This window comes from Jaculus jaculus, chromosome 1, assembly GCF_020740685.1.
Source record: "Jaculus jaculus isolate mJacJac1 chromosome 1, mJacJac1.mat.Y.cur, whole genome shotgun sequence".
Lineage (NCBI taxonomy): Eukaryota > Metazoa > Chordata > Mammalia > Rodentia > Dipodidae > Jaculus > Jaculus jaculus.
In genome coordinates, this window is record NC_059102.1 from 66,160,343 (window position 1) to 66,172,008 (window position 11,666).

Below are 11,666 nucleotides of genomic sequence, written 5' to 3' on the forward strand. Positions count from 1 at the left end.
TTTATTTTTAAGCAGAGAGAGGGAGGGCGGGACAGAATGAGTGAGACAGGACCTCTTTCTACTTACAAATAAACTCCAGATGCATGTACCACTTTGTGCACCCGGCTTTAAGTGAGATTCTGGGGAATCATACCCAGGCCATCAGGTATTGCAAGAAAGTGGCTTTAACCACTGAACAATTTCTCCAACCCTCTTTTCTTTTTCTTTGCTAGTTATTTATTCATTGTTGGAAACAGAGGAGATAAAATCCAGTAGCACATGCCAGGCAAAAGCTCTACCCTGGGGCCATGGCCCTTTCATTCCTCCTTCTATCTTCTTCATTTTTTTTTTGTTTTTTGTTTTTTGTTTTTCAAGGTAGAGTCTCACTTTAGCCCAGGCTGACCTGGAATTCACTATGGAGTCTCAGGGTGGCCTCAAATTTATGGCAATCCTCCTACCTCTACCTCCTGAGTGCTGGGATTAAAGACGTGAGGCACCACACCCGGCACCTCCTTCTATCTTTTATTTTACCATAGTATAGATGAACAATGAGATATCTTTCCTAACCACATTTGAACCAGACAAGGAGTAACTTTTGTGTGGGGGCAGGGGCAAAGCCTGATTCTGCACTGTGGACCTCTAACTACTTTAGTTACAACCACCAATTGTATTTTGGGCCTGGGCAGTCAGAATCAAGTAACAGTAGAAGCCAAACTAATACAAATGAGTGTAGGATGATGGGTCAAAGAAAACCATAACAGTATTTTTTTTAATTTACTTATTAGAGAAAGAGAGGGTGGGAGAGAGAGAGAGATTGAGAGAGACAGACAGAATGGATGCACCAGGGCCTCTAGCCACTGCAAACGAACTCCAGACACATGCACCACCTAGTGCATCTGATTTGGTGGGACTTGGAGAACCAAACCTGGATCCTTAGGCTTCACAGGCAAGCACCTTAACTGCTAAGCCATCCTCCAGCCCCATAGCAGTAATTTGATCAAAAGAGCAAACTGTCAGCTCTCAAGAGGCTGAGATACAAAAATCGTAAGTTTGAGGCCAACCCGTCCTATATAGCAAGACCCCGACCCCATACACACACCACACAAAGAAGAAACAAAGTAGAAATTGACGTGTCACCTATGTGTTAGTGACACAATAGCTGGGAGCTATATATATTGAATGGGAGAATATAAAAAGGGGATCACTGTCATACAACTCTGCTAATGATGAAACCAAGTGGGAGTGATGACCCCATTTCTCACAGGTTTTTAAATTTTCAAAAGAAATTAAGAACTGATTTACATGTAAAATATCTTATTTTGGAAATGTGGAAAATGATGTGGAATGCTTTACCTGTGAAAGTCTATATAGTATAGCCCAGATAAAACTAGTCCTTGATGATCTTTGAGTACAGAAGCTTATCACCTTTGACAGAATATTTTGGAAGCCTATTGCTCTACTATTGTTCCTAATAAGTCTTAGAGGTCAGGGCCCAGCAATGGTTTTATGTAGTTACACATATTTGGTTAGGTCTCTTGCCCAACAGAGATAAAAGAGACTAGATCATGTCATATTTCTGTTGTCTCTCACATGCTATCAGATTCATAGAGACAAGAGGGAATTCCCACTTCACAACTCCGAGGCCTTGTTATTATCTCTGCATGAAAAAATGAGCCTCTTTTTTACTGTTCTTAACAGGGAGAGATATTTAATTGTAAAAAATGCCATGAGAGCTGTTTGGAATGCAAAGGACCCAGTTCCAGGAACTGCACCGTATGTTCTGCCAGCCTGCTGCTACACATGGATGACAGCCGCTGTCTCCCCTGTTGCAACGCCTCCCATACTGCCGCCTCCCAGGAGTGCTGTGACTGCCAGAGCAGCACAGGTGAGGGCAGGAGAGTGGCTACAGAGGAATGACATGTCCTCAGAAGGCAGTGAAAGCAGGGGGGAGAAGATGGAAAGTCAATTAAGGCTATCTCTTTACAGAGTGCATGGATGTCCATCAACTCAGTTCACAAAATGTCTTGGTTTTTCCATCAGTGGGGTAAATACCTGAGAAAAACAAGTTATAGGAGGAAAAAAATATTTTGGGTCATGGTTTCAGAGATTTCAGCCTATGATCACATGCCCCTATTGTTTTAGGCAAGGGCGAGTTTTAAAATCATGAGAGCACATGGTAGAGTGAGGCAACTCACTCACTTCATGGTAGCTAGGAATGAGGAAGTTGAAAAGACACATGGGGGAATGGTCCCCATGACCGACTTCCTCTAAGTGGAACCCAGCTCCTACTTTTCATCACCTCTGAATAATTTCAACTTATTTTGTATCCATCACTGGAAGCATCCATTGACTAGATCACAGCCATCAGGCCACTCTCCAAAAGTTCACCTGCTGGCAACTGAGCTCCTAAGTCTTGGGGGGAACATATCAAGTTCAAACCTCAATACAGGTAGATTCCATTTTCCACAGAGTCAGAGGTTCAAAGTCTGGATTAGCATCCCCAAGTCCACAGCAGTACTAAGATATGCATGTGGAGCTGGGCTCAGGTGAGAGGTACATATGCACTGGGTGGTCCATGCTTGAGCACTTGGGAGGTAGAGCAGGGTAATCAGCATACAAGGTTGGCTTCAGCTATACAGCAAGTCTGAAGCCAGCCAGAATCATAAAAATCTGTCTCAAAAAATTCACAGATACATATATGCACACATGCATATGTGCACAAAACACTCATTTGGAATTTGAGGATGGGCCTGTTGGGCTGCAAAACTTACATGCTTTCTACTACTATGCTGCCCTCTAAACTGTAACCTAAGTAGGTCTAGAATTTGGCACTTGTAAATTTATTTTGCAAATAAATTAAATATCTGTAAATTTATTTTATTCCTTCTTTTCTTTGTTCCTGAGGGGGAAAAAAAGGAAAAGAATTGGTTACCAAGAAGGCTGATGCCTATATTGTCTTGATGCTACTAAAAATTCTTTCTATCAAAGTCAGACCTACTCTAGCCTTCTTATTAGAGATTTAACACATTTTAGAAATGAGTTTTCATTGAAGGCTAAGAAGAGACTTTTTAACCAATCCCTAATCCCAAATGTCTTTTATCCTCATTCATGTAGGTATTTGGTTCTAGCTGGTTAAGATTTAGAAAGAACCTGAATGGGGTGATCCCTTCTAAACAGAAAACATATTCTTAAACTATGTTCCCAGCTGGCCATGGTGGCACATGCCTTTAGTCCCAGCACTCATGAGGCAGGGGTAGAAGGATTGCAGAGTTCAAGGCCAGCCTGGGATGACATAGTGAATTTCAGGTCAGCCTGGGCTAGAATGAAACCCTACCTCAAAAAAAAAAAAATTATATACATAATCTCCTAGCTCTTTCGGGTTCAGATGTATTATTCCTGATCATTCATGTTTGTGGGAATCTGTTTATTTTTAAGAAAATCCCTGCTACAACCATTTTTTTTTTTTTGCAAAGAAAGATGACTATTTTATTATGTCAGTTATAGATACAGTCTGTTGCAGATAAACAGAAAATAAATGAAAAGAGTCCTATGTGGCCAAAGTTCTAACATGATGAATGAACTTAAGATACCTATCCAAAGAAGCAGTGGGAACAGTCCTTGAAGAGAGTAAGATACAATTTTATTAGACATTCCAAGCAAAAAAATATATATATATATTGGCCTTTTCAATTGGTTTCCAAGTATCATGTTTCCAAAATCTAGTCCTTCCCTTCTTCCGCTTTCCCTAGTTCCACATACAAACCTACCTTCAGGCTCTGGTGGCATAGCGGTGTCAGCTGAGAATAACAGCCCTCATTGTACTGGTACCTTTAAAGGAAACCAGAAGCATGTTGGATGTGTGTTTTCTTTCTGAAAGCCAGTTTCCAGAAAGAACCATTTACACAGGCTTCCTGGATTCTCTATGGTTCTTGGCAAGCCACCTGGGGCAACTCTACAATACTCCAAATACTCTTGGGCAGGGATGTAGTCAGTGATAGAATGCTGGCCCAGCACGTGCACCAGGAAAAATAAAACACCCAGATACCCAAGCTTACCTGCTCTTTCATTACTCAGCGAGCTCCAACCCTCACTCCAAAGAAGCCTGGTGGCAGAGACTAGCCCTAACCCTTCCTACAATCAGGGATAGTACCAGGTGACTGCGGCATCAGAGTAAGTGAAGCCAAAGTTCATGTATTGACTCTCCTGCTTCGGGCAGTATATATACCACACACACTGCCAGGCTAGCCCTTTGGTGCTTGAATATTTCCTCCAGGAGAAAATTCTGTGCTGATGTTGGTAATGATGAACCCAATAATGATATATAATAATGATTGATGGGTAAAATCCCATGAGAATGAAATAGAAAATGTTTACAGTCTGAGCTAGAATGAGACCCTACCTCAAAAAACAAAACAAAAAAACAGTAACAAAAAAAAAAACAAGAAAGAAAAAGAAAATTTGTTTAATACTACCAAAAAAGAAACGAAGAGAGAGTGAGCGAATAGCTGGGATTGTAGTTCTGTTGTGAGAATGTTTGTAGGACCCTTTTAGGAGGGAGAGGAGAGGGGACTGAGGAAGGGGGAGAAGAGAAGAGATTCAATACTGAGTGAGCAAAAGTCATTGTATCTGCCAATGATGACGCACACCTTTAATTCCAGCACTCGGGAGGCAGACGTAGCAGGATTGCCATGAGTTCAAGGCCATCCTGAGACTATTTAGTGAATTTCAGGTCAGTCAAACAAACAACAACAGCAACAAGTCATTGTATCTGGCCGCAGTGCTATTATCCACTAAGGTAGTGGGTAGAATGCCCCACGAGTCTCTCATAAAAGAATGGAGAGGGGGCAAATCCACGTGGCTCATGGGCATTTATGGAGTACCTCCTTGTTTAAAGTGCACACCTGACCTAGCCTGTCAGAGCTTTTAATTCCCACATCTCTAGACTCCTACATGGAACTGTAATTGTATTTGTTCAACAAACTAGGTCTTGTCCGTGGCAATGTGAACATTCCCTACTGTCTGTACGCTTTAATTTCCGTAACTACCAAAAACACTGGACTAGGTCATTTCTAAGGCCACAGATGGCAGTTAAGAGTCTTTAGGTTTTGAAAAGCATCCTCTTTTGTCCTTGAAGCGGGCACCAATCATGGCGGACCAGTCCAAAAGCAAGCTGGAGAGAAGACCCCCCTAACTTAGGCAGAATCAGAGTTGCATTTAGCAACAGCTAAAGCATGACCTAGGATGAAATAAGCCCTGGTGGGGCGGGGGTCGGGGTATGGAAGAATCAGGTGATATGGCTGAACCCTTAGAGACTCGCCCTTGAGACGCGGGGATAAAGGTTCCCTTTGGAGGGCACACTGACCTTTCTAGAAGCATTTGTTGGTTTCGTCAAAGAGGGACTGGGTTTCTTGTGGGGTACAGAGAGCAGTGACGGTGAGGGCTGTAAAAGACAGCTGTGAACTTCCCTACCTCGCCAGCGTGTTCTAATTTTGTTTCTCCCTTCTCCTCCGGCTTCGGGCGGTGTTCCGCAGACGAGTGCATCCTCCCCGCGAGGGCGGCCGGCGCGGGGGGCGGCACCAAGACGGCCCTGCTGCTCGCGTCGGCGGCCTCGCTGCTGGCGCTGCTGGCGGCCGCGGCGCTCGTCCGCAGGAAGGCGCGAGGCCCCGCCGAGCCCGCGGGCCGGGCGGGCTACGAGAAGCTGCGGGAGCCGGGCAAGCCGCCCTCCTCCTCGTACCGCGGCGAGAGCAGCGGCCTGGGGGAGGACCAGGTGATCGAGTACCGCGACCGCGACGGCGACGCGGACACGGACGACGAGGACGACATCGTGTACATGGGCCAGGACGGCACGGTCTACCGGAGGTTCCAGTACGGGCTGCTGCGCGCGGAGGAAGCGGACGAGCTGGAGTACGACGACGAGAGCTACTCCTACTAGCGGGCGGCCGCGGGGCGTGAAAGTCGGGGGCGTTCCCCCAAAACTCGAGTCACACGGAGCGCGAGATGGGGAAACAAGAGAGGTTCGTCGAAACTCCTGCGTGATTTTTGTTGTTGTTGTTGTTGTTGTTGTTGTTGTTTTTTCGAGGTGGGGTCTCACTCTAGCCCAGGCTGACCTGGTTGTAGTCTCAGGGTGGCCTTGAACTCACGGCGATCCTCCTACCTCTGCCTCCCCGAGTGCTGGGATTCAAAGTGTGCGCCACCACGCCCGGCTTCCTGTGTGATTTTAAAAGGAGATGGGACAGAGGACCTAGAGGCATTTGGTTTCCACGTTGAACACCTCTGCTACCTTCTGGAATTTTGTCCTCACTTTCACTAGCTTGCGGGAGGTGCGGGTGCAAGAGTTGTTGGGGTGGGGGTCTCTCTTTCTGTTGTGTTTTAAGGAAGATCTGCCGCTGGTGAACAGAAGGGACGTCTGTCCGGTGGCTTCCCAGGAAATGAAGGGAAAATGGCAACATAGCGGACAGACCAGAGCTCACTGGGCTCAGGTTCCTTGCAGAAACCCAGAGGCCGGAATGATCCACGAGAGCAGAGCAGGCGCTGGTGGAAGGCAGATGGCAGCCAGCCCAGCGTGAAGGAAATTACCCTGCTTCCAAGGGTTTTACCCTCGTGATTTTCTAAGAGTTTTCGTGGTAGGAAATAATAAAAGAAAAACTTGGAAATAGCAACCTAACATAAATGACAAGAATTTCATCCACTCCAAATAAAGAGTTTAGCTGCTAAGTTAGAGTAGTAGCCTCTGTCACCAACTCATCGCGGAACCATGGATTCTCTCTAAGAACCATTATTTTGTTTTAAATCCTGACATGCCACAGTCCAGCTGCAAACAGCTGCTCCCAAACAGCTGCTCCACAATTATTAGCACTATGGTTTTATTTCCAGACTTCCTAAGCACCCCCTCCCCTTTTTTTCCAGTTTTTGAAGTAGGGTCTTGCTCTAGCTCAGGCTGACCTGGAATTCACTAGATAGTCTCAGGGTAGCCTCAAACGCATGGTGATCATCCTACCTCTACCTCCCCAGTGCTGGGATTAAAGGCGTGTGCCACCCCACCTGGCTCCTAAGCTTTTGTTGTTGTTGTTGTTGTTGTTTAATTCATGAAGCTGTGATTATCTTCTGAAGATAGTAATACACAGGGAGGATTTATGACTCTAAAATTATGTAAGAAGAATCATGTGGGATTCCTTGTTATAGGCAATGTTATGAGTGGAATAACAATAAGTGAAAGTGACATTTTCAGATGATGATAATTGTAATAAAATTTATTGCACACCTACCATGTACCAGGTACTGAGCTAATTACTTTATCTTGTCTACGTCAGACTTAACATGAACTCTAACAGGTTGATGCTATTATTTCCATTATCTTATAAGAAGCCTGAGGCTTCGAAGAGGATTGGTCAGTAGTTCAACGTACATAAACAGTTACTCAAGTCAAACAATAAGAATGACCCTAGCCAGATGTGATGACACATACCTTTAATCCCATCACCTGGGAGGCAGAGGCAGGAGCTCCTCCATGAGATCCAGGCCACCCTGAGACTACACAGTGAATTCTAGGTCAGCCTGGGCTAGAGTGAGATCCTACCTAAAAATATATCAATAATAAATAAAGACCATAAAGTGTACATTACTAGCAGACTGGGAAAATAAATAGCCTAAATATACTTTTTAAAGTCGATTATTCTGTATTAGTAGTCTTCTAAGAACTAGAGTATCTTAATTCACATACATACGTCTACATATATTTATTAGTTACTTTTCCTGTTGCTATGACAAAATGTCTAACAAAAGCAACTTAAGGAAAGAAGGGTTTATTTTGGCCCACAGTTCATGGGTTCAGTCCATCACAGCAGGGAAGACATAGAGCAGAGACATGTGGCTGCTAGACATATCACATTCGCAGTCAGGAATCAGAGAGAGATGATGATGGTGCTCAGCTCAATTTCTCCCTTTTTTTTTTTTTTTTTGTTTCTATTTTTTTTTTCAAGGTAGGGTCTCAAGTTAGCTCAGGCTGACCTAGAACTCACAGCAATCCCTCTACCTCTGCCCCCAAGTACTGGGATTAAAGGTATATGCCACACACCTAGCTCAATTTCTCCTTTTTATACACTCTAGGCCCCCAGCTCATGGAATTCCACTTTTAGGGTAATCTTCCTACCACAATTAACCTACAAATTCCCTCACAGATATGCCCAGAGATTGACAATCAATACAAATCATATACATATATATGTAGAAATGCACAAACACACACATTTCACATGGTAAATCTCCATGTTTGTGTTTCCGTAAAGTACCTGAAACAGGGCCCAACAAATATTTTCTAGAAAGAACCAGATTTTTATGTACTTCAAGCTTTTTAGGCGAAAAGGTCTCTATTATAACTATTCAGTCTCCCATGATAATATGAATAAAGCTAGTACAAAATTAATGGGTAAGCGATGTTCCAGTGAAACTTTACTTATGAACACTAAAATCTGAATGTCACATATGAAATATTATTTTTTTACTTTGCTTCAACAATAGAAGTCCAGTAACAAGTGGTGGGTCTGATTTGGCCAATGGGCTATAGTATATTAGTGAACCTTATGTTTAAAAGTTCTTCACAGGTTGAAGAGATACCTTAGTGGTTAAGGAGTTTGTCTGAAAAGCCAAAGTATCCTGGTTTGATGCACAAGGGGGCACATGCATCTGGAGTTCTTTTGCAGTGGCTAGAGGCCCTGATGTGCCCATTCTCTCTCTCTCTCTTTACCTCTTTCTCTCTATCAAATAAATAAATAAAATATATTTTAAAAAAGAAAGTTCTTCACTCTGTAGTCTCAGGGTTTCCCTGAACTTACAATGATCTTTCTACCTCTGCCTCCCGAGTGCTGGAATTAAAGGTTTGTGCCACCACGCCTGGCTCAGATATAGATACTGAGGATACTCAACACCTACCAAACCAGAGATCCAGAGATCCTGAGGCTCCTAAGTGCCCATCACTGAAATAGACTTAAAATGTTCCCAGCATGGTTCAGGGAATTTTGTGGAAGAGAGTGTGGAAAGATTGTTAGAGCCACACGTTGGGACATTTTGCACAGAGACATTGCCTCTCTTTCCTGCATAATGCATGACCAATAATTCCCCTGGGGTTGATCTGCATCCTCAATGATGAAGGCCTGTTCAGAAAAGGGGCAGGGAGGAGGAAAAGGATAGTACCAACATGTGTTGTTTTCATACAAAATATGTTCATATCTAATTTTTTAAAAAGTTCCTCAGGGCTGGAGATATGACTGTGGTTAAAGTTCTTCAGGGCTGGAGAGATGACTTTGTGGTTAAGATGCTTGCCTGAGAAACCTAAGGACCCAGATTTGATTCTCCAGATCCCATGTAAGCCACATGCACAAGGTGGCACAGGATCTGGAATTCATTTGCTAGAGGCCCTGGAGCACCCATTCTCCCCCCACCCACCCATCTCAATCTTTCTCCCTCTGTAAGGGAGAGGTGAAATATGAGAGAAAAAAAGAAAAAGGAGCCCCAAGCTAAGAGAAATTCCATCCCTCCCACCTGGCTAAAAGGGCAGAATAAACCCAGAAAAATCTTTTTCACGTGAAGACTTGGCTAAGGTCCATTTATATGAACTAAGCATTAATTAGAATGTGCCTCATAGCAAAGTCTCAATGTATCTGAAGGATCTTGATTAGTTATTGGGCCCAGAAGGAATACTGACTCAGGAATGGCCCACCTACAGGTGCTAAGCCTGGGAAAGTGCACAAAGAATCAGCAAGGGAGGTGCTCTTTATTGCAGTCTTGGAAGAAACTGAATCATACTGGAGTTCTAGTCTGCACAGGGCAGGGCAGCATCATGTGTGTTTGGGCCAGTCCCTAGCTGACTGTCCACAGAAAAAGCTACCTTGTTCCTCATCCATATCAGTATTGTGCTATACTAAGTAAGCAATGCAAAACAACAAAACTTCTGGGGAATTTTCCACCTTTTAACATCTAATGACTAAGCAAGCAATGCCAATTATGAATTTTTTGTCCTGTCAAATCTACCTGTCAGGTCCATCACAACTACCTATCTCATCTGAACTAATTGCTGAACAGTTTCTTTTTTATTCCATTTTGTTCAACCTTGGTAGTAAAAGTCATTTCTAACTAAGCACTATGGCACAGGCTGTAATCTCAGCATTCAGGAGGTTAAAGCAGTGCCAGGTGGATAAGAACCTATCTCAAAAAAAAAAAAAAAAGAAGGGCTGGAGATGTGGCTTAGCGATTAAGCGCTTGCCTGTGAAGCCTAAGGACCCTGGTTTGAGGCTCGGTTCCCCAGGTCCCACGTTAGCCAGATGCACAAGGGGGCGCACGCGTCTGGAGTTCGTTTGCAGAGGCTGGAAGCCCTGGCACGCCCATTCTCTCTCTCTGCCTCTATCTGTCTTTCTCTCTGTGTCTGTCGCTCTCAAATAAATAAATAAAAAATAAATTTAAAAAAATTAAAAAAAAAAAACTGTCATGGTGGCTCATGCCTATAATTTGGGGAGGCTGAAACACTGGGAGTATCATGAGTTCAAGATCAACTTGTTTCAAAACCTCAGATAGGGCTAGGGATATGGCTCAGCAGTTAAAGGTACTTATTTGTAAACCCTGACTATTCATGTTTGATTCCTCAGTACCCATGTAAAACCCATGAAAAGATGCACAAAGTGGTGCATATATCTGGAGTTCATGTGCAGCGTCAGGAAGCCCTGGGGTGCGCTCTCTCCTTCTCTCCCTCATACTCTCTCAAATATATAAACATATATCTTTAAAAATGGCTCCTTATTTTTTAAGTGGATTTTTTATTTCTTCCTTTTTTAAAAATATTTTTATTTGTTTATTTGAGAGAGAGATACAGAAATAAGCAGAGAGAGAAAGAGAAAATGGGCACGCAGACCTCCAGCCACTGCAAATGAACTTCAGATGCATGCACCACCTTGTACATCTGGCTATGTGGGTCCTGAGGAGTCAAACCTGGGTCCTTTGGCTTTGCAGGCAAGCGTCTTAACTGCTAAGCCAACTCTCCAGCACTATTTCTTATTATTTATTTACAAGAAGATACAGAGAGAGAGAAGAGAGAGTAGGTGCACCAGGGCCTCTAGCCACTGCAAATAAACTCCAGACATATGTGCCACTCCAGGTATCTGGTTTTACATGAGTACTGGGGAATTGAACTTGGATTGTTAGGCTTTATATGCAAGCATCTTAACTGCAGAGCCATCACTCTAGTCCTGTTTTCATTTTCATTTTTGTTTTTTTTTTCCCCTCTCTTTGCTCACCTCTACCAGCAAAGAAAAATACAAGTAATCAGTACTAATTTTGAGAGTATTTTGGACCACCACAGGAGTGCAGAAGGCAAATAAGCCCCTTCATCCCTAGCACATTCATCCTCAAGTGCAGATGTACTTTCTTTAGCCCTTCCTTGTGCCCTCGAGTCAACTGCAGCAGACTGAACGTTATGATGACAGCTGCTCAGCCAGGCAAGAGCCAGCCTCTCTGAGCAGCCTGACTTTCTCATGGTCAATGCTGGCTCCAATCCATGACATAATGCCTCAAAGCTTTCAGTAATAATTTCTTCTTTTTCTTAGTAAGACTGGGGGTGAGACACAGTTTTATTGTAGCCCAGACTGACCTCAATATGTAGGCTGGCCTTGAACTCATGATCCTCTTGGCACTAGATGGGA

General features: G+C 43.6%; 1 protein-coding gene across 2 annotated transcripts in view; it reads left to right on the forward strand.

Moving 5' to 3' along the window:
- Positions 1-7,243, forward strand: part of Pcsk5 (proprotein convertase subtilisin/kexin type 5) — a 496,681-nt gene extending 489,438 nt beyond the window's left edge. For both annotated transcript variants that reach the window (XM_045145561.1, XM_045145571.1), the window contains 2 exons: positions 1,678-1,864; positions 5,511-7,243. In XM_045145561.1, coding sequence (XP_045001496.1) covers positions 1,678-1,864; positions 5,511-5,911 — 588 coding nt within the window. In that variant the 3' untranslated portion in view covers positions 5,912-7,243. The remainder of the gene's footprint in view (positions 1-1,677; positions 1,865-5,510) is intronic.
- The last annotated feature ends 4,423 nt before the right edge of the window (positions 7,244-11,666 follow it).